Source organism: Pseudophryne corroboree, chromosome 1 (assembly GCF_028390025.1).
Source record: "Pseudophryne corroboree isolate aPseCor3 chromosome 1, aPseCor3.hap2, whole genome shotgun sequence".
In the NCBI taxonomy this organism is placed as follows: domain Eukaryota; kingdom Metazoa; phylum Chordata; class Amphibia; order Anura; family Myobatrachidae; genus Pseudophryne; species Pseudophryne corroboree.
Genome location: NC_086444.1, coordinates 119127584 through 119151321, shown reverse-complemented (window position 1 = coordinate 119151321; position 23738 = coordinate 119127584). Strand labels below are relative to the sequence as shown.

The following is a 23738-nucleotide window of genomic DNA, read 5'->3' as shown; positions in this document are numbered from 1 at the left end:
GCAACAAGTCCTGTCTTAGAGGCAGAGGCCACGGGTCATCTGTGAGCATTTCTTGCAGATCTGGATACCAAGTCCTTCTTGGCCAATCCGAAACAATGAGTATTGTTCTCACTCCTCTTTTTCTTATGATTCTCAGCACCTGGGGTATGAGAGGAAGAGGAGGAAATACATAGACCGTCTGGAACACCCACGGCGTCACCAGTGCGTCCACAGCTATCGCCTGAGGGTCTCTTGACCTGGCGCAATACCGCTGTAGCTTTTTGTTGAGGCGGGATGCCATCATGTCCACCTGTGGCAGTTCCCACCGACTTGCAACCTGCGTGAAGACTTCTTGATGAAGTCCCCACTCTCCCGGGTGGAGGTCGTGCCTGCTGAGGAAGTCTGCTTCCCAGTTGTCCACTCCCGGAATGAACACTGCTGACAGTGCGCTTACGTGATTCTTCGCCCAGCGAAGAATTATGGTGGCTTCTACCATCGCCACCCTGCTCCTTGTGCCGCCTTGGCGGTTCACATGAGCCACTGCGGTGATGCTGTCTGACTGAATCAGAACCGGTTGGTCGCGAAGTAGGGACTCCGCTTGACGTAGGGCGTTGTATATGGCCCTTAGTTCCAGGATGTTGATGTGAAAGCAAGTCTCCTGACTTGACCACAGACCTTGGAAATTTCTTCCCTGTGTGACTGCCCCCCACCCTCGGAGGCTTGCATCCGTGGTCACCAGGACCCAGTCCTGAATGCCGAATCTGCGACCTTCGAGAAGGTGAGCAGTCTGCAGCCACCACAGGAGAGACACCCTGGCCCTGGGGGATAGGGTGATTAACCGATGCATCTGAAGATGTGATCCGGACCACTTGTTCAGTAGATCCCATTGAAAGGTCCTCGCATGGAATCTGCCGAAGGGAATGGCCTCGTATGATGCCACCATCTTTCCCAGGACTCGCGTGCAGTGATGCATCGACACCTGTTTTGGTTTTACTAGGTCTCTGACCAGTGTCCTAGCCAGGAACTGTGGACATTTTGTTCAAAAGGGTTTATCCTTGTGGTATTCTACAGAATTAATTTAATACATTCCATCAGTGTTGTTTTACCCTTGAGGGATAGATTATTTTCTTAGATGAATGTCTAATAAAAGATATATTTTTATTTATTGTGTTTTGAATCACAGCGCGGCGCCAGTACTTCTTTTCTCCTTGCTTGTATCTATCATTGTGGGAACTGACCTTCCCTGTACAGGCTGCCGTTGACAGCGCACTCTATTTATTTAATTTTACTGTTCATGAGTTCCTGAGCCTTCTCCATCGGGAGATAAACCCTCTTCTGGTCTGTGTCCAGAATCATGCCCAGGAAAGGCAGACGAGTCGTAGGAATCAACTGTGACTTTGGAATATTTAGAATCCAGCCGTGTTGTTGTAACACTTCCAGAGAGCGTGCTACGCTGATCAGCAACTGCTCTCTTGACCTCGCTTTTATGAGGAGATCGTCCAAGTATGGGATAATTGTGACCCCTTGCCTCCGCAGAAGTACCATAATTTCCGCCATTACCTTGGTAAATATTCTCGGTGCCGTGGAGAGACCAAACGGCAACGTCTGGAATTGGTAATGACAATTCTGTACCACAAATCTGAGGTACGCCTGATGAGGTGGATAAATGGGGACATGAAGGTATGCATCCTTTATGTCCAGAGACACAATAAAATCCCCCCCTTCCAAGCTTGCAATGACCGCTCGGAGCAATTCCATCTTGAACTTGAACCTTTTCAGGTATATGTTCAGGGATTTTAAATTCAATATGGGTCTGACCGAACCGTCCGGTTTCGGTACCACAAACATGGTCGAATAATAACCCTTTCCTTGTTGAAGGAGGGGAACCTTGACCACCACCTGTTGAAGATCCAATTTGTGAATTGCAGTTAACACTATTTCCCTCTCTAAGGGGGAAGCTGGCAGGGCATATTTGAGGTAACGGTGAGGGGGCATCTCTTCGAATTCCAGCTTGTATCCCTGAGACACAATCTCTATTGCCCAGGGATCCAACTGGGAGTGAACCCACTTGTGGCTGAAATTTCGGAGATGCGCCCCCACCGGGCTTAGCTCCGCCTGTGGAGTCCCAGTGTCATGCGGTGGATTTAGTGGAAGCCGGGGAGGACTTCTGTTCCTGGGAACTAGCTGCGTTGTGCAGCTTCCTTCCTCTGCCCCTGGCAAGAAAGGAAGCACCTCGGACTTTCTTGCCTTTTTGTGATCGAAAGGACTGCATTTGGTAATACTGTGCTTTCTTAGGTTGTGAGGAAACACATGGCAAAAAATTTGACTTTCCAGCAGTAGCTGTGGAGACCAGGTCCGAGAGACCCTCCCCAAACAATTCCTCACCCTTGTAAGGTAAAACCTCCATGTGCCTTTTTGAGTCAGCATCACCTGTCCATTGCAGAGTCCACAGGACCCTTCTGGCAGAAATCGACATAGCATTTATTCTAGAGCCCAGTAGACTAATGTCTCTGAGTATCTCTCATATATAGGACAGCGTCTTTTATATGCCCCAGGGTCATTAATATAGTATCCTTGTCTAAGGTGTCAAGTTCCTCAGATAAGGTATCAGTTCATGCTGCTACAGCACTACACACCCAGGCCAACGCAATTGCCGGCCTTAGTAAGGTACCTGAATGTGTATAAATGGACTTCAGGGTACCCTCTTGCTTTCTATCCACAGCATCTTTCAGGGTGGCCGTATCCTGTGACAGTAGGGCTACCCTTTTTGATAAGCGTGTTAAAGCTTTGTCCACCCTAGGGGAGGATTCCCAGCGTAACCTGTCCGTTGGCGGTAAAGGAAACGCCATAAGCATCCGTTTGGAAATCTGCAGTTTTTTATCTGGAGATTCCCAAGCCTTTTCACATAACTCATTTAGCTCGTGTGAAGGGGGGAAGGTCACCACCTGCCTTTTTTCCCCATACATATGAACCCTCTTGTCAGGGACTGGGGTTTCCTCTGATGTGCAACACATCCTTATTCGCTATAATCATATAACGGATGGATTTAGCAAATTTAGGCTGTAACTTTGCATCATCATAATCGACACTGGAGTCAGAATCCATATCGGTATCAGTGTCAACAATTAGGGTCTCAGAAGCGCCCACTATCCCAGACGGCCTCTGCGACGTAGGATCAGGCACGGGCTGAGACCCTGACTGTCTTAAGGCTTCAGCTTTATCCAACCTTTTATGCAAGGAATTAACATTATCATGTAAAACCTTCCACATATCCATCCAATCAGGTGTCGGCGCCGTCACCACATTCATTTGCTCCCGCTGTTTCCACATAGCCTTCCTCGTCAAACATGTCGACACAAGCGTACCGACACCACACACACAGGGAATGCTCTTTTTGAAATCAGTTCCCCCACAAGGCCCTTTGGAGAGACAGAGAGAGAGTATGCCAGCACACACCCCAGCGCTATATAACCCAGGAATAACACAGTAACTTAATGTTAACCCAGTAGCAGCTGTTATAATGATTTTTGCGCCTAATTATGTGCCCCCCCCCCCCCCCCTCTCTTTTTACCCTCTTCCACTGTGTATCTGCAGGGGAGAGCCTGGGGAGCTTCCTCTCAGCGGAGCTGTGTAGAAAAAATGGCGCTGGTGAGTGCTGAAGAAGCCCCGGCTTCTGTCCCGCTTTAATGTACAATATTTTGGCGGGCGCTCATACATATATACAGTGCCAAGAGGTCCTAATTGCTACCCAGGGCACCCCCCCCCCCCCTGCACCCTTAGAGTGACCAGAGTATGTGGGTGTGTGTGGGAGCAATGGCGCACAGCTGCAGTGCTGTGCGCTACCTCAGTGAAGACTGGAGTCTTCTGCCGCCGCTTTCGAAGTCTTCTTGCTTCTTATGCTCACCCGGCTTCTGTCTTCCGGCTCTGCGAGGGGGACGGTGGCGCGGCTCTGGGATCGGACGACGAGGGTGAGATCCTGTGTACGATCCCTCTGGAGCTAATGGTGTCCAATAGCCTAAGAAGCAGGACCTATCTTCAGAGAGTAGGGCTGCTTCTCTCCCCTCAGTCCCACGATGCAGGGAGTCTGTTGCCAGCAGAGCTCCCTGAAAATAAAAAACCTAACAAAATACTTTCTTACAGCAAGCTCAGGAGAGCTCACTAAACAGCACCGAGCTCGTCCGGCCACAGATTCAAACTGAGGTCTGGAGGAGGGACATAGAGGGAGGAGTCAGAGCACACCAGAATCTAAATTATTTCTTAAAGTGCCCGTGTCTCCTGCGGAGCCCGTCTATTCCCCATGGTCCTTACGGAGTCCCCAGCATCCACTAGGACGTTAGAGAAAAAGAGCAGCTCAGAGGTAAGAATCTGCTGTCAGAATCCTGCCTTGAGCTGGGGGAGAGCTGACCTCTTTCCTATACCAAAGTTAACCTCCAGTGGCCACTGGCCTCTTACAAAACCCCAGCGCCAGTATTTTGTTGCCCTGATGGACTAGGGGGGACCTGGATGGACCAGGGCCAACATCAGCGCCTCCGTTCCGTCTCCGTGACCGGAGGCGAGATTGCACCAAAAAGGCACATGTCCCCTAGTCTCCGGCTGCAATCTTAAGTCTCAAGGGACTCCACCAGAATCACCAGTTTACTCACTGGTGTTGCAGCAGCGAGTTGAATGAGCAGCAGCGCTGCAGTCATTAGGATTGCCTAGCGCTGCTTGCTCCAAGTTCGTAAAATGAATATAAAACAAAATAAAATATAAGCTTGGGGCAGCTTAGAAGCAGCACCACTGTTAAATGGTGCATCAGGCTCCTGCCAAAACTGGATAGCCTGGGCTGGGGGCAAGGTATAGGAAAGGGAAGGGGGGAGGGGATATGGAGCATCCTTGGAGCTCAAAAGCTTTAACTGTTTGATGCCCAGTCATATCCAACCACCTACACCACAATGTCTTCCCTGTGGAGACTATGGACCCTGAATCACTCTACAAATAAAATGCACAGACACTGCTAATTAAAAGGATATGCGGCATACCTATAGTTTGTGTGCAACTGCAGCTGTATCTGCATATGAAATGTAAATATTTAGTGCTTTCTAGGAAATGTGATTAAGATGCATTTACATGGAAAAAATGCACAAAAAAAGCTCAGCATTAGAAGGGCTGTTTTACGTGACTGCAGCAAGGCTGTAGGAGGAGACATCTGTAAATGCATTTTTACACAGTGTCTTCTTGCACAATGTGTGATCTAAAGAGCTAGGCTGTCCTTAGTCTTGGACACAACACATCTAACAGCACTGTCTGCAAATGCCTAAAAGACACGATTACCTCTTGGGAGGCTCTCTATATCTTGCAAGCTGTAGGAGGAAGTGCAAGCTCAGTCCACCTTCACAGGCATACAGCACAACAAGACTTTTCCTAATCTCTGCCAAGCAGAGGGAGTGTAGAGTGGACTACATTTGATTGAAGTCAAAATGTGAATAAGGCATTATGTAAAAATAAGATTTTAAACCTACCGGTAAATCGTTTTCTCGTAGTCTGTAGAGGATGCTGGGTACTCCGTAAGGTCAATGGGGATAGACGGGCTCCGCAGGAGACATGGGCACTTTAAGAAAGACTTTAGGTATTGGTGTGCACTGGCTCCTCCCTCTATGCCCCTCCTCCAGACCTCAGTTAGAGAAACTGTGCCCGGAGGAGACGGTCAGTACGAGGAAAGGATTTTGTTAATCCAAGGGCAAGATTCATACCAGCCACACCAATCACACCGTATAACTTGTGATATACTAACCAGTTAACAGTATGAAAACAACATAGCATCAGTCCAAGACCGATGAAAACTATAACATAACCCTTATGTAAGAAAAACTATATACAAGTCTTGCAGAAGTAGTCCGCACTTGGGACGGGCGCCCAGCATCCTCTACGGACTACGAGAAAAAGATTTACCGGTAGGTTTAAAATTTTACTTTCTCTTATGTCCTAGAGGATGCTGGGGACTCCGCAAGTACCATGGGGAGTATACCAAAAGCTCCCAAACGGGCGGGAGAGTGCGGATGACTCTGCAGCACCGATTGAGCAAACAGGAGGTCCTCCTCAGCCAGGGTATCAAACTTGTAGAACTTTGCAAAGGTGTTTGAACCCGACCAAGTAGCAGCTCGGCACAGCTGTAGTGCCGAGACCCCTCGGGCAGCCGCCCAAGAAGAGCCCACCTTCCTTGTGGAATGGGCCTTAACCGATTTTGGTAACGGCAATCCAGCCGTGGAATGAGCCTGTGTTACAGATCCAGCGAGCAATAGTCTGCTTTGAAGCAGGGGCGCCAACCTTGTTGGCCGCATATAGGACAAACAGTGCTTCTGTTTTCCTGACTCTAGCCGTTCTGGCCACGTAAATTTTCAACGCCCTGACTACATCAAGGGACTCGGAATCCTCCAAGTCGCGTGTAGCCACAGGCACCACAATAGGTTGGTTCATATGAAAAGATGACACCACCTTAGGCAAGAATTGAGGGCAGGTCCGCAATTCCGCTCTATCCATATGGAAAACTAGATAGGGGCTTTTATGAGACAAAGCCGCCAATTCAGATACTCGCCTAGCCGAAGCCAAGGCTAACAACATGACCACTTTCCAAGTGAGATATTTCAACTCCACCGTTTTAAGTGGTTCAAACCAGTGTGACTTAAGGAAACTTAACACCACGTTAAGGTCCCAAGGTGCCACCGAAGGTACAAAAGGAGGCTGAATATGCAGCACTCCCTTTACAAAAGTCTGTACTTCTGGGAGAGAAGCCAATTCCTTTTGAAAGAAAATGGATAAGGCCGAAATCTGAACCTTAATGGAGCCTAATTTTAGGCCCAAATTCACTCCAGTTTGTAGGAAGTGAAGGAAACTGCAAAGATGGAATTCTTCCGGAGGCGCATTCCTGGCCTCACACCAAGCAACATATTTTCGCCATATACGGTGATAATGTTTAGCGGTCACGTCCTTCCTAGCCTTTATCAGAGTAGGAATGACCTCATCCGGAATGCCCTTTTCAGCTAGGATCCGGCGTTCAACCGCCAAACGCAGTCGCGGTAAGTCTTGGAACAGACAGGGCAGGGCCCCTGTTGCAACAGGTCCTGTCGTAGAGGAAGAGGTCATGGATCTTCTGTAAGCATTTCCAGTAGATCCGGATACCAGGTCCTTCGTGGCCAATCTGGAACAATGAGAATTGTCTGTACTCCTCTTTTCCTTATTATTCTCAACACCTTTGGGATGAGAGGAAGAAACACATAGACCGACTGGAACACCCACGGTGTCACTAGGGCGTCTACAGCTACCGCCTGAGGGTCTTTTGATCTGGCGCAATACCTCTGCAGCTTTTTGTTGAGGCGGGATGCCTTCATGTCTATCTGGGGCAGTCCCCACTGACTTGCAATCTGTGCGAAGACTTCCTGATGAAGTCCCCACTCTCCTGGATGCAGGTTGTGTCTGCTGCGGAAGTCTGCTTCCCAGTTGTCCACTCCCGGAATGAACACTGCTGACAGTGCGCTTACATGATTTTCCGCCCAGCGAAGAATCCTGGCGGCTTCCGCCATTGCCACTCTGCTCCTTGTGCCGCCCTGGCGGTTTACATGAGCCACTGCGGTGATGTTGTCTGACTGGATCAGAACTGGTCGGTCACGCAGTAAGGTCTCCGCTTGACGTAGGGCGTTGTATATGGCCCTCAGTTCCAGGAAGTTGATGTGAAGACAAGTCTCTTGACTTGACCAAAGACCTTGGAAGTTTCTTTCCTGCGTGACTGCTCCCCAACCTCGGAGGCTCGCGTCCGTGGTCACCAGAATCCAGTCCTGAATGCCGAACCTGCGTCCCTCTAGAAGGTGAGCACTCTGCAGCCACCACAGGAGAGATACCCTGGCTCTGGGGGACAGGGTGATCAACCGATGCATTTGTAGATGTGACCCGGACCACTTGTCCAATAGGTCCAATTGGAAAGTCCTTGCATGGAACCTGCCGAAGGGAATGGCTTCGTATGATGCCACCATCTTTCCCAGGACTCGAGTGCAGTGGTGCACTGACACCTGTTTTGGCTTCAATAAGTTCCTGACTAGAGTCATGAGTTTCCGAGCTTTTTCTATCGGAAGATAAACCTTTTTCTGGTCTGTATCCAGAATCAAGCCCAAGAAAGTCAGACGAGTCGTAGGAACCAACTGCGACTTCGGGATATTGAGAATCCAGCCGTGTTGCTGTAACACCTTCAGTGAAAGTGACACACTGTTCAGTAACTGCTCTCTTGATCTCGCTTTTATGGAGGAGATCGTCCAAGTACGGGATAATTGTGACACCTTGCTTGCGCAGGAGCACCATCATTTCCGCCATTACCTTGGTGAAAATTCTCGGGGCCGTGGAAAGCCCAAACGGCAATGTCTGAAATTGGTAATGACAATCCTGTACCGCAAATCTCAGGTACGCCTGATGAGGTGGATAAATGGGAATATGAAGGTATGCATCCTTTATGTCCAGAGATGCCATAAAATCCCCCCCTTCCAGGCTGGCGAAGACCGCTCTGAGCGATTCCATCTTGAACCTCTTCAAGTATAGGTTCAGGGATTTTAAATTTAAAATGGGTCTGACCGAACCGTCCGGTTTCGGGACCACAAATAGGGTTGAGTAATATCTCCTCCCTTGTTGAAGCAGGGGAACCTTGACCACCACCTGTTGAAGATACAATTTGTGAATTGCATTTAACACTATCTCCCTTTCTGGGGGAGAAGCCGGTAGGGCCGATTTGAAAAACCGGCGAGGAGGCACCTCTTCGAATTCCAGCTTGTAACCATGGGAAACAATTTCTATTGCCCAGGGATCGACCTGTGAGTGAACCCAGATGTGTCTGAAAACTCGAAGACGTGCCCCCACTGGGGCGGACTCCTGTAGCGGAGCCACAGCGTCATGCGGTGGATTTTGTAGAGGCCGGGGAGGACTTCTGTTCCTGGGAATTGGCTGTGTTGTGCAGCTTTTTTCCTCTGCCCTAACCACTGGCAAGAAAGGACGCACCTCGTACTTTGTTTCTTTGTGATCGAAAGGACTGCATTTGATAATGTGGCGCTTTCTTAGGCTGTGAGGGAATATAAGGTAGAAAATTTACCAGCTGGAGCTGTGGAGACCAGGTCCGAGAGACCTTCCCCAAACAATTCCTCACCCTTGTAAGGTAAAACCTCCATATGCCTTTTTGAGTCGGCATCACCTGTCCATTGCCGGGTCCATAGGACTCATCTAGCAGAAATGGACATCGCGTTGATTCTAGAACCAAGTAGACTAATGTCTCTTTGAGCATCTCTCGTATATAAGACCGCATCTTTTATATGTCCCAGGGTCAATAAAATGGTTTCCTTATCTAGGGTCTCAATATCCGCTGATCAGGTATCTGTCCATGCTGCTACCGCGCTACAAACCAAGGCCGACGCAATCGCCGGTCTGAGTAAGGTACCAGAATGTGTGTAAATGGACTTTAAGATAACCTCCTGCTTGCGGTCAGCAGGGTCCCTGAGGGTAGCCGTATCTTGGGATGGCAGCGCTACCTTTTTGGATAAGCGTGTTAATGCCTTATCCACCTAAGGGGAGGATTCCCACCGTATGCTGTCCATTGGCGGGAAAGGATACGCCATAAGAATCCTTTTGGGAATCTGCAGTTTTTTGTCTGGAGATTCCCAAGCCTTTTCACATAATTCATTCAACTCATGTGAGGGGGGAAAGGTTACCTCAGGTTTCTTCCCTTTATACATGTGTACCCTCGTGTCAGGGCAGGGGGTTCCTCTGTGATATGCAAAACATCTTTTATTGCAATGATCATATATCGAATACATTTAGCCACTTTTGGCTGTAATTTTGCATCATCGTGGTCGACACTGGAGTCAGAATCCGTGTCGGTATCTGTGTCTACAATTTGGGATAGTGGGCGCTTTTGAGACCCCGAAGGTCCCTGCGACATAGGGACAGACATGGGTTGACTCCCTGGCTGTTCCCTAGCTTCAGCTTTGTCTAATCTTTTGTGCAATAAATTTACATTAGCACTTAAAACATCCAGTCAGGTGTCGGCGTTGTCGACGGAGACACCACACATTCTCTCCTCCTCCTCCCCCTGAAAGCCTTCTACCTCAGACATGTCGACACACACGTACCGACACACCACACACTCAGGGAATCCTCTTATCTGAAGACAGTTCCCCCACAAGGCCCTTTGGAGAGAGAGAGTATGCCAGCACACACCCAGCGCTATATGACCCAGGAAAAAACAATATATAAATACGTTTACCCAGTAGCGCTGTTTGTGCATGTATAAATGCGCCAAATTATGTGCCCCCCCCCCCCCTTCTTCAAAACCCTCTTTCACCGTGGTTAAGCAGGGGAAAGTCCGGCGAGCTTCCTCTCAGCGATGTGCTGTGGAGAAAATGGCGCTGGTGAGTGCTGAGGGAGAAGCCCCGCCCCCTCGGCAGCGGGCTTCTGTCCCGCTCAAATATACTGAAACTGGCGGGGGCTCATTATATATACAGTGTCCAACTGTATATATGTCTATTTTTGCCAGAAAGAGGTTTATATGCTGCCCAGGGCGCCTTCCCTGCGCACTTACAGTGACTGCCGTGTGTGAGGTGTATGGGAGCAATGGCGCACAGCTTCACCGCTGTGCGTTACCTCTGTGAAGATCATGAAGTCTTCTGCTGCCTCTGAAGTCTTCTTTTCTTCTCATACTCACCCGGCTTCTATCTTCCGGCTCTGAGGAGGACGGCGACGCGGCTCTGGGACGGACGGCGAGGGTGAGACCTGCGTACCGGATCCCTCTGGAGCTAATGGTGTCCAGTAGCCTAAGAAGCAGAGCCTTGAAACTCACAGAAGTAGGTCTGCTTCTCTCCGCTCAGTCCCTCGATGCAGGGAGTCTGTTGCCAGCAGTGCTCCCTGAAAAAAAAAAACCTAACAAAATACTTTCTGACAGGAAACTCAGGAGACCTCCCTGTAATGCACCCATTCTCCTCTGGGCACAGTAATAAACTGAGGTCTGGAGGAGGGGCATAGAGGGAGGAGCCAGTGCACACCCATAGCATAAAGTCTTTCTTAAAGTGCCCATGTCTCCTGCGGAGCCCGTCTATCCCCATGGTCCTTACGGAGTCCCCAGCATCCTCTAGGACGTAAGAGAAATTTTACCAGCATTGAAAACAATCTGTCAAAACACTTTTGCCAATTCCATGTTGTGTGTTCAAAAGAACAGAGAAAAGAGCAAACTTTTGATGAAATAGTTTGGAGTATATGTAATCACCACTGCCTATTGTGGAACTCTGGGCCTAATGCAGACCTGATCGCTGCTGTGCGTTTTCGCACAGCAGACGATCAGGTCTGAACTGCACATGCGCTGGCGCATGCGAGACAGCAGACGGCCATCTCAGCCCTACGATCGCCTCTGCCTTACTGACAGGCAGAGGCGGTCGCTGGGCGAGAGGGGCCGTTTTAGGGGCGCTGTCCAGGCAACAAAAGCGTGCCCGGACCATGCGGGGGGCGTGCCATGGTGGCTGCGTGACGTCACACGCCTGGACAGCAACGAGTAGCTCCCTGCTAGCGCGCAGGAGCTGTGCTGGTAGGGAGCTACTTGTGCGGCGGGGCAGAGCCAGACACGCGGAGTGGACTAGCCCTGTGCTGGGCGTCCCCCCCGCATGTCTGAGTAACTGATCGTAGCCACTACGATCAACTTTGAATTAGGCCTTAGTCGATTTACATTATGTTGTACTGATTATTACCTTTCTCTCCAATTTTTTTATTGCATTTAATAAATATCTAGTATATGTGCATGCAATTTGTTTCCTGATTGTGGTCTCCCGCACTACAAGAATCTCCTTTTCTACTTGACTTTTTAGAGGATTAGCATCCCTCTGTTGTCAGCAGAAGGAGGCTTAGACCAGGGTCATGTTTATTTAGAGCTTCTCCAATACCAGGAGTTTTTTTTTTTTTTCTAGTTGTAAGGAGATTGGCTTGCGGCTTGAAAAATCTAGACTAGAACAATTTTTACAATATTCTGTTATGTATAGAATGCAAATTTCCATCCAAAAACGTCTATACATCTACCACAGAGTGCACTACGTGCGAACTAAAGGGTCCACTTAGTATAAACACAATCTCATGTATTAAAATGTAAAAAAGAAAATTTACTTTATTTGTCCATGCTGCAATACTTTTAGTAAAGTCTGAATTTCATAGTTCATAATTTACCTTTGAATAGGTGCAGGAAATGTAGCACTGAACATTAATGTTTGTCTCTCTTCTCTGCTGGGAATGTCTGCATTCTGCAGCAATTTCATGATGTCTTCTTGAAACCCCATGTCTAGCATACGATCAGCTTCATCCAGTACCAGGTATTTCAATTTACTCAATCCAATTTTCTGAAATATAAACTTGCACTATTATACACCTTAGCCATAATGAAGCAGTTGGCATATATCACCAAGATTTCAACAAAAATATGCATTAATTGGAGAATATTAGAAGTGCATACTTAAAGACCTCTTAATTTTTTTTGTAATTTGTCGCATACTCTGTCAAAAGGACAACAATCCCAAATTTCAGCTGCTGAGAACTTGCACTCTTTCCCACCCGATATCCTCTTATAGAACTTTATGTTTACGAGTGAAACCACCTTTGATGCTGAATGTAGAACTATTCAAACAAGTTTAACAAATGTAGAACAAAGATGGAAGTTCAGCAACTTAAATTCCATGGGAGTCCAAAAGTTCAAACGGAGATGCTTATAAAGCCTGGAGAACTAAAAACAAATCCCACTGAGCCACCGGAGGTTCAATGCAGAAAACGCCCTGAAAGAAGGTCCCGATATCAGGTTGAGAAGCGATCTTTTGCTGGAACCAAATGGAGAGAGCAGATATCTGGAACTTGAGGAATGCCAGGTGGAGGCTTAAGTCCAACCCTGCCTGAAGAAAGGCCCTTCTTGGCCAGCCTGGAGCAATGAGAATCACCAGAACTATTATTTTGAGAATCCTTTGGATGAGTGGAAGTGGAGGGAACACATACACTGACTGCAACACCCAAGGAGTTACCAGGGCGTCCACCGCCACTGCTTGTGGGTCTCGTGACCTGGGACAGTACCTCTGAAGCTTCTTGTTGAGGTGAGAGGCCCGTGTCTATCTGAGGTACACCTCATCAGCTTGTTACCTCTGCGAGTACCTCCGGGTGGAGGCCCCATTCTCCTGGATGGAGATAGTGTCTGCTGAGGAAGTCTGCTTCCCAGTTGTCCACTTTCGGAATGAAGATTGCAGACAGCGCCACTGCGTGCCTTTCTGCCCAGAGGAAGATTCTCGTTACCGCTGACATTGCAGCTCTGCTCTTCGTTCCGCCCTGCCTGTTTATGTAGGACACCACTGACATTGTCCAACTGAACCTGAATAGCTGGATCTTGCAGAAGATGTGCCGCTTGTAGAATGCCGTTGTATATGGCCCTTAGTTCCAGAATGTTTCTTGGAAGGAGAGATTACTGACTTGACCACCTTCCTTGGAAGTTTTACCCCTTGGCGGACTACTCCCCAACCTGAGACTTGCATCCACGGTTAGAAGAATCTAATTTTGATTCCCGAACCTGGGGCCCTCAAGTAGGTGAGAAGTTTGGAGCCACCAGAGAAGTGGACTTCTGGCTTTCGGCGACAGGCGTATCTGCTGGAGCATGTGAAGATATGATCCCGACCACTTGTCCAGGAGATCCAGCTGGAAGAACCGTGCATGGAATCTTCCGTACTGTAGATCCTCGTAGGAGGCTACCATCTTTCCCAGTAGGCGAATGCACTGATGAACAGATACCTGGGCTGGTCTAAGGACATCCCGGACCATTGATTGGATCACAAACGCTTTCTCCACTGGTAGAAACACCCTTTGCACTTCCGTGTCGAGTATCATCCCCAGGAAGGGCAGTCTCTTTGTCGGCTCAAAATGTGATTTTGAAAGGTTCAGGATCCACCCATGATCCTGGATAAGTTGAGTTGAGAGAGCAATACTCTATAACAGTCTCTTCCTGGAAGATGTTTTTATCAGTAGATCGTCCAGATATGGAATTATGTTAACCCCCTGCTTGCGGAGGAGGAGCATCATCTCTGCCATGACCTTGGTGAACACCCTCGGTGCTGGAGAGGCGCCAAATAGAAACGTCTGGAACTGATAGTGACAGCCCTGTAGTGCAAACCGTAGGTAAGCCTAATGAGGCGGCCAGATCGGAATGTGAAGGTAAGCATTCTTGATATCCAGGGATACTAGGTATTACCCCTCCTCCAGACCCGAGATCACCGCTCTCAGAGACTCCATCTTGAATTTCAACACCCTCAAGTAGGGGTTCAATGACTTTAGGGTCAATATAGGCCTTACAGAACCATCCGGTCTCGACACCACAAACCGGTTTGAGTAATAACCGTTGTGTGATAGGTGAAGCGGAACTGGAACAATGACATTTGTTTGTACCAATTTTGAATGGCTTCCTGTAGGATAGCACTTTCTGTCAGCAGAGCTGGTAAGCCTGATTTGAAGAAGCTGTGAGGCAAGAGTTCCTGAAAATCCAGTCTGTACCCCTGGGAAACAATATCTTTGACCCAGGGGTCTAGGCATGATGATGCCCAGACGTGACTGAAATCTTTTAGTCTCGCTCTCACCTGCCCGATCTCCAGGCTGGGAGGTCCACCGTCATGCTGAAGATTTTGAGGAAGCAGAACTTGGTTTCCTGTTGGTGCAAGTTTTCTGGATTTACCCCGACCTCCTCTACAGAAGGTGGTGGTGGAGGGGCCTTTGGATTTTTTTAAATTTTGCGATCCGAAAGGACTGCAGTGTAGGCGTAGGATAAGATTTCCTAGCCGGTGCTGCTGCTGAGGGAAGAAAGGTCGACTTACCCGCAGTCGCCGTGGATATCCACGCATCCAAAGCATCCCTGAACAGGGCCTGACCTGTGAAGGGTAGGTTCTCCATACGTCTCTTGGATTCTGCATTCGCAGTCCATTGGCGTAGCCAGAGTCCTCTGTGTGCCGAGACTGCCATGGATGTAGCCCTTGCATTAAGCAGGCCAATGTCCTCTAGCCCTCCACCATGAAGCCTGCAGAATCCTGTATGAGACGTAAAAACAAGTCAATGTCCATAGTATCTAATTCCTCCAGTAATGTGCCTGACCACTTTGCTAAAGGAGTGGCTCTAAGGCCCACTATTGCTTGTGCGTAGATTTCTAGAGCCATAGTAGTGTATAGTGATTTGAGCGTAGTCTCAATCTTGCGGTCAGCTGGCTCCTTTAAGGCGGTTGAGCCAGGGACAGGTAAAACCACATTTTTTGACAATCTAGATACAGAAGCGTCCACTATAGGTGGGTTTTCACACTTCTTTCTGTCCTCTTCAGGGAAAGGGAAAGCAATGAGTATTCTTTTAGGGATCTGGAATTTTTTCACTGGGTTTTCCCAGGATTTTTCAAACAAGGAGTTCAACGCCTTAGAACAGTGTTTTTCAACCACTGTGCCGTGGCACACTAGTGTGACTTGAGCAGTCTCCAGGTGTGCCGCCATAGAAGCACAGCCAGGCCCGTCAGTGTGTTGCCGCTACTGAGGCCCTGGAACGATCAATACTGGGGGGTTTAGTGGTTGCAGAGCGTGTTCTTATTTTGGACCCGGGCAGTGTTGGGCTCTTCTGGCTTTCTCAGATGTGGCTCAGGCATTACCTATGGAGAAGCTGCAACATGACATCCTAGGACATGCAACTGCACCATGCATCCCCATTATATTTGAATAATATTCATGGCAATATTTTAATCTTGTTCAGTGTGCCTCGAGTTGTAAAAGGTTGAAAATCTCTGCCTTAGAAGCAGGGAAGGTAAGCGAGGATTTCTTATTTACGGTAAAATAAATTTCCTCTTCCTGCTCAGGTACCTTCTCAGTAATATGCAAAACATCCCTAATGGCTTCAATCATTAGTTGCATCCCTTTAGCAAGAGATGCAACACCCACCATGCATATCCCCATCACCAGCCCCTGTATCAGAGTCGGTATCCGTGTCAGCTTGCATTATCTGGGCAAGTGTACATTTTTGCATGTATGTAGGTGGGGTTTTTGACGAAGTAATGGGGGCTGAATAAGTCATACCCTCCACAGATTTTCTCAAAAACTGCATCTCTTTCTCAGTATGTGACATTCTTGTTGAAATCTGGGATATCATTCCCCTTAAAGAATCCACCCATGCGGGTTTGGATTCAGAAGGCTGAGAAAGTATATTGCAGTGCTGAGTACATGCAACAGACTCCCCATGAGAAGATAAACACTCTGCAGCACAGGACACAGAGTCCTTAGACATGGTAATGTGGGATATACACACTTACACAGGAAAATGTCAGACACAGTTTCTCCCAGAGTACCTTCAGAGAGTCACAGAGTATAAGGAGCCAGCCACACTGCGCCCTGGTAGGCTGTTATTATGATAAAAGCCCGGCGCTAACTAGCTAACCATAATAGGGTAGTTAGTATTGTTATCACACTCCGCCCCTGTCTATAACAACCCGGTAACGCAGAGGTATGCTGGAGTTATGTGGAGGGCAGCACACCTTGTCAGCGTCCTGTCTGATGATCTGCATGGAGAAAATGGCGCTGGTGAGTGCTGGATCCGCTCTGAGAGGAAGTCCCACCCCCTGTAATGGCTCGCGGCTTCCCACACTTATTCTTTATACTGGCCTGAGGTTTGTGATGCGTTAACAGCGAGATTAGCCCCTGTTAACTAGTGTGACCAGTGTAGGGTTAAAGCGCTGACTCAGGACGCCCTCTCCAGCATCTACATGTTGCTGAACCTTCCAGGAGTGCAGCATGTCAGAGCTGTACTCCAACCCTTGTGCCGCCATACCCGCCAGCGGCCCGCTGGCACTGTATTCACCACCATCTTCTGGCTCTGTTGAGGGGTGGCAGCCGTGCTGCGGGAGTAAGCGGTCACCCCGTGGGCTTGCGATCACTTCCCTCAGGAACCCAGTTTCCTGTCAGCGGAGTAGAGAACCATTAATTCTCTATTAGGTTGGTTCCTACTCTCTTCTCTCTCTCTCTCCCCCCCCCCCCCCCCCCCCCCCCCCCAAGTCCCACGAAGCAGGGAGGCAGTTGCCAGCAGCCTTCCTGTAAAATAACAAACTCTAGAAACCAATAAAACTCCTAGGAGCTCCACTAGCTGTGTTCGTCTCCTCCGGGCACATTTTCGAAACTGAGTCTGATAGGAGAGGCATGGAGGGAGGAGACAGCCCACACTATTAAAAACTCTTAACGTGCCAGTGGTTCCTAGTGTACCCGTCTATACCCCATGGTACTACATGGAACCCCAGCATACTCTAGGACGCAAGAGAAAAATGAGTAAGTGTATTATATTTATTGATGTGTTTCCAGTTAGTATCAGTTCACACGTAACAGATCTATAGCAGAAACTTGACTGTATTTTACATTCAGGCTTCTTTTATTAATTTCAATTGTGAGATTTAGTTTATATTAAAAAGCCCTGTTTAGTCAAAACAAGACACAGTATTTGGTATATCTTAACCTCTTACTGCAATTTATTTTTCCCAAAGATTGGCATCATACATGTGTAAACTTATGAAATTACCCACTTGGAAGCATCCAAGAAAATTAAATAGTTTTAATGTGTTGAAATGTAACTTAAAAATGACCATTTCATATTCATTGCAAAAATGACATGTGATGTTCATTATAGCCCACGCTACTTTACCTTCCTTTTGTCAATCACATCCAATAACCTTCCAGGAGTTGCGCAGAGAATATTAACACCTTGCGAAATCTGTTGTAATGAATGACCTGTCTGTGTTCCTCCATAGATCACAACTGGGCGCACACAGGTTCTGTAAATTTTATTTAATGACAAATGTTACAGATGCATTTTTTTTTTTTTTTGTAACAGCGATGGATAGCTGTAACATTGTATTCAGCACAAGCAATCTGATTTAAGGCTTAAAACCTATGACACTGTAGAAACTGCTTAAATTCTGCACTGCAAAAACAATACAGGTTGAGTATCCCATATCCAAATATTCCGAAATACGGAATATTCCGAAATACGGACTTTTTTGAGTGAGTGAAATAGTGAAACCTTTGTTTTTTGATGGCTCAATGTACACAAACTTTGTTTAATACACAAAGTTATTAAAAATATTGTATTAAATGACCTTCAGGCTGTGTGTATAAGGTGTATATGAAACATAAATGATTTGTGTGAATGTACACACACTTTGTTTAATGCACAAAGTTATAAAAAATAATGGCTAAAATGACATTCAGGCTGTGTGTATAAGGTGTATATGTAACATAAATGCATTCTGTGCTTAGACTTAGGTCCCATCATCATGATACCTCATTATGGTATGCAATTATTCCAAAATACGGAAAAATCCGATATCCAAAATACCTCTGGTCCCAAGCATTTTGGATAAGGGATACTCAACCTGTACATAGTAAATTCAATAAACGCCTATTCATGTAGAAAAATAAAAAAAAGAGCTTTATGGTAAGAACTGTTAAAGTAAGATTTTAAACCTACCGGTAAATCTTTTTCTCCTAGTCCGTAGAGGATGCTGGGGACTCCGTAAGGACCATGGGGTATAGAAGGGCTCCGCAGGAGACATGGGCACCTAAAAGAACTTTCTAGTATGGTGTGCACTGGCTCCTCCCTCTATGCCCCTCCTCCAGACCTCAGTTAGAGAACTGTGCCCAGAGGAGATGGAAAATACGAGGAAAGGATTTTGTTAATCTAAGGGCAAGATTCATACCAGCCCACACCAATCATACCATATAACCTGGAATACACCTAACCAGTTAACAGTATGAACAAACAACAGTATCGGACCAAGACCGATTCTAACTGTAACATAACCCTTATGTAAGCAATAACTATATACAAGTCTTGCAGATTTTCCGCACTGGGACGGGCGCCCAGCATCCTCTACAGACTAGGAGAAAAAGATTTACCGGTAGGTTTAAAATCTTATTTTCTCTTACGTCCTAAAGGATGCTGGGGACTCCGTAAAAGAACGATGGGGTTTATACCAAAGCTCCCAATCAGGCGGGAGAGTGCGGATGACTCTGCAGTATCGACTGAGCAAATGCTAGGTCCTCATCAGCCAGGGTATCAAACTTGTAGAATTTAGCAAAGGTGTTTGACCCCGACCAAGTTGCTGCTCGGCAAAGCTGTAATGCCGAGACGCCCCGGGCAGCCGCCCAAGATGAGCCCACCTTCCTAGTGGAATGGGCCTTTACTGAATGCGGTAACGGCAATCCAGCCGTAACATAAGCCTGCTGAATCGTGTTACAGATCCAGCGAGCAATAGTCTGCTTCGTAGCAGGCGCGCCAATCTTGTTGGCAGCATACAGGACAAACAATGCATCTGTTTTCCTAATTCTAGCCATTCTGGCTACATACCTTTTTAAGGCCCTGACTACATCCAGGGACATGGAATCCTCCAAGTCACTCGTAGCCACAGGCACCACTATAGGTTGGTTCATATGAAATGAAGACACCACCTTGGGTAAAAATTGAGGACGAGTCCTCAATTCCGCTCTATCCACATGAAAAATCAAGTAAGGGCTCTTGTAAGACAAGGCCGCCAATTCTGACACACGCCTTGCAGATGCCAAGGCTACAGAGTTAACAGAAATTTGGTTTGGTTCCGCACAGGAAAAATGTGGTAATGATGAACATAGATTAATACACAGATTGTAGAAAACTGTTCAGAGAATGACCAACGATACTAAGTTTAAATTTAAAGATTCTTAATGAAGACATCTAAATAATTATTTGAGTTGGTGGTGCTCCCAGAGTCAGTAATGGTTAAGCAAAGAGAAGAAAAAAGAAAGACTCTGTGTTGGGGCACGCTTAGAAATTTGAAATAAGTTTATTAAAACTTAACATTTAATTAATAACGAATAAAAGTAATGAGGAGTTTGATACAAAAAAATTGTTCAAGAACACAAAGTAAACATATATATTGACAGAAATCAGGATAAGCCTGATGCAAAATTATGGGCACCTGTGGTGAAAAATATACTGAAAAACATAAAAAATTACAAAAAATTAATATTATTAAGGTGCCTGAGTTAATCAAAATTCAAAATTGGAGTAGAGGTAAATGATATGTACATATAATCACCGCAGTGATAATTGTAGGTAAGCACCTAGTCTAAAACCTCATGAGAATAGATGAGAGGCACAAAGGTTCATAATTGAAATGTCAAATGACTGAGGGTAATCACCTGGTAGAGATTCTGTTTGCTAAAAGGCTAGATCCTTATAGATAACAAAGCATTTAAGATAAAAGTATGATTATTAAAGATACAAAAGAGCATTGATAAATAAGCCTAAAGGCAAAGCCAATTGTAGATAAATAGAAGGTTTGCGGGAAAGTTGGATAAGGAATAGGTAAGTTTCAGAAGTTGCTCTAACACTTCTGCTGTTTGTGATCAGAGGTCACAATCTTACTGCACCTGATATTCCCAAGAGGTCACCCTACTAGGTACTGATCAGGCTTATCAGCGCTTAGCTTCCAAGGTCGGATGAGATTGGGCGTTGCTGCTGAAATATGGCAGTAATAAACACTAGGACACAAATGAGAGAGTGTAATGAGTAGTGAGCAACAAGGTACTTCTGCTGTCCAGTTTCTAGCGCAGATTCTCTGTTGCTGTGAGCATTGCAGAGAGTGGTCTCGCATCTGGATGAGAGGGTACTAAAAATAGAAGTGAGATATGCTCAGAATAGGGAGGAAACCCTGCCTTCTGCTGTCCACTGTCTTATATAGATATATAGCGGACAGTGGATGAGAGAGGTGGGTTAAGCTTACCTATTGAAAAAAAGGGTGGTGGGAAAATTAGAAGGAGAAGAAATGGTAATGTGGTGAGATCACAAATTAACTAAATTATGAAATAAAACAATCATGAAATCAACGATTAATTGGAAAAAGGAAAGTAAACACAGGCTGCATGGTAAAGGCTTACCAAAATGGGTATAAGACCCTGTTTATGCAGAAAGGATTCTGCAAAAAAGTATTACATTTAAAAGGAAATACCAGAAAATGGTTTAGAACAATAATTAAGGATCAAAAATAGCAAACATGGAAAAAAACAATATTGATTATATATCAGTATCAGTTAAATAACTGGAGTCCAAATGGGCACATACAATACCAGGGAGTCCCAAAAGTGATCTGAGCTAGAAAGAGTTCAGCATCACTGAGCACAGACGGACCGTTTCACCAGGGTGGCTTGTGAACAAGCCACCCTGGTGAAACGGTCCGTCCGACTCCAGTTATTTAACTGATACTGATATATAATCAATATTGTTTTTTTCCATGTTTGCTATTTTTGATCCTTAATTATTGTTCTAAACCATTTTCTGGTATTTCCTTTTAAATGTAATACTTTTTTGCAGAATCCTTTCTGCATAAACAGGGTCTTATACCCATTTTGGTAAGCCTTTACCATGCAGCCTGTGTTTACTTTCCTTTTTCCAATTAATCGTTGATTTCATGATTGTTTTATTTCATAATTTAGTTAATTTGTGATCTCACCACATTACCATTTCTTCTCCTTCTAATTTTCCCACCACCCTTTTTTTCAATAGGTAAGCTTAACCCACCTCTCTCATCCACTGTCCGCTATATATCTATATAAGACAGTGGACAGCAGAAGGCAGGGTTTCCTCCCTATTCTGAGCATATCTCACTTCTATTTTTAGTACCCTCTCATCCAGATGCGAGACCACTCTCTGCAATGCTCACAGCAACAGAGAATCTGCGCTAGAAACTGGACAGCAGAAGTACCTTGTTGCTCACTACTCATTACACTCTCTCATTTGTGTCCTAGTGTTTATTACTGCCATATTTCAGCAGCAACGCCCAATCTCATCCGACCTTGGAAGCTAAGCGCTGATAAGCCTGATCAGTACCTAGTAGGGTGACCTCTTGGGAATATCAGGTGCAGTAAGATTGTGACCTCTGATCACAAACAGCAGAAGTGTTAGAGCAACTTCTGAAACTTACCTATTCCTTATCCAACTTTCCCGCAAACCTTCTATTTATCTACAATTGGCTTTGCCTTTAGGCTTATTTATCAATGCTCTTTTGTATCTTTAATAATCATACTTTTATCTTAAATGCTTTGTTATCTATAAGGATCTAGCCTTTTAGCAAACAGAATCTCTACCAGGTGATTACCCTCAGTCATTTGACATTTCAATTATGAACCTTTGTGCCTCTCATCTATTCTCATGAGGTTTTAGACTAGGTGCTTACCTACAATTATCACTGCGGTGATTATATGTACATATCATTTACCTCTACTCCAATTTTGAATTTTGATTAACTCAGGCACCTTAATAATATTAATTTTTTGTAATTTTTTATGTTTTTCAGTATATTTTTCACCACAGGTGCCCATAATTTTGCATCAGGCTTATCCTGATTTCTGTCAATATATATGTTTACTTTGTGTTCTTGAACAATTTTTTTGTATCAAACTCCTCATTACTTTTATTCGTTATTAATTAAATGTTAAGTTTTAATAAACTTATTTCAAATTTCTAAGCGTGCCCCAACACAGAGTCTTTCTTTTTTCTTCTCTTTGCAGATGCCAAGGCTAACAACATGACCACCTTCCAGGTGAGAATTTTTAACTCCACCGTTTTAAGGGGTTCAAACCAGTGTGATTTCAGGAACTGCAACACCACGTTCAGGTCCCATGGTGCCACTGGGGGCACAAAAGGAGGCTGGATGTGCAGTACTCCTTTTACAAAAGTCTGGACTTCTGGAAGAAAAGCCAATTCCTTCTGAAAGAATATTGACAAAGCCGAAATCTGTACTTTAACAGAGCCTAACTTTAGGCCCATATCCACTCCTGTCTGTAGGAAGTGGAGAAAACGACCCAGATGGAAATCTTCCGTAAGAGCATTCTTGGTTTCACACCAAGAGACATATTTCCGCCAGATACAGTGATAATGTTTTGACGTCACCTCCTTCCTAGCCTTTATTAGAGTAGGTATGACCTCCTCCGGAATACCCTTCTCCGCTAGGATCCGGCGTTCAACCGCCATGCCGTCTAAACGTAACTGCGGTAAGTCTTGGAACAGACAGGGACCCTGCTGTAACAGGTCCTTTCTTAGAGGAAGAGGCCAAGGATCTTCTGTGAGCATCTCCTGAAGATCTGAGTACCAGGCCCTTCGAGGCCAGTCTGGAACAATGAGTATTGTCTGTACTCTTTTTCGTCTTATGATCCGCAACACTTTTGTGATGAGAGGAAGCGGAGGAAACACATAGACCGACTGGAACACCCATGGCGTTACCAGAGCGTCTACTGCTATTGCCTGAGGGTCCCGGGACCTGGCACAATACCTCCAAAGCTTCTTGTTGAGGCGTGACGCCATCATGTCTATTTGAGGAACTCCCCAGAGACCCGTTATCTCTGCAAAGACTTCTTGATGAAGTCCCCACTCTCCTGGATGAAGATAGTGTCTGCTGAGGAAGTCTGCTTCTCAGTTATCCACTCCCGGAATGAAGACAGCTGACAGAGCGCTTACGTGATTTTCCGCCCAGCGAAGAATCCTGGTGGTTTCCGCCATCGCGACTCTGCTTCTTGTCCCGTCTTGGTGGTTCACATGAGCTACTGCTGTGACATTGTCTAATTGAATCAGAACCGGTAGGTTGCGAAGAAGATTCTCCGCTTGTCGAAGGCCGTTGTATATGGCCCTTAGCTCCAACACGTTGATGTGTA

At 46.2% G+C, this 23738-nt stretch overlaps 1 protein-coding gene and 2 pseudogenes across 25 annotated transcripts in view; 1 reads left to right on the top strand and 2 right to left on the bottom strand.

Annotated features, from left to right (window-relative positions):
- The window catches only part of DDX4 (DEAD-box helicase 4), a 1188488-nt gene that overhangs the window by 223736 nt on the left and 941014 nt on the right, over positions 1 to 23738 (bottom strand). For all 25 annotated transcript variants that reach the window (XM_063962294.1, XM_063962347.1, XM_063962463.1 and 22 more), the window contains 2 exons: positions 17698 to 17827; positions 12193 to 12362 (listed from right to left, as the gene is read on the bottom strand). In XM_063962294.1, the coding sequence (XP_063818364.1) occupies positions 12193 to 12362; positions 17698 to 17827 (300 nt within the window). The remainder of the gene's footprint in view (positions 1 to 12192; positions 12363 to 17697; positions 17828 to 23738) is intronic.
- Positions 20451 to 20569, bottom strand: LOC134953445 (5S ribosomal RNA; annotated as a pseudogene).
- Positions 21841 to 21959, top strand: LOC134953422 (5S ribosomal RNA; annotated as a pseudogene).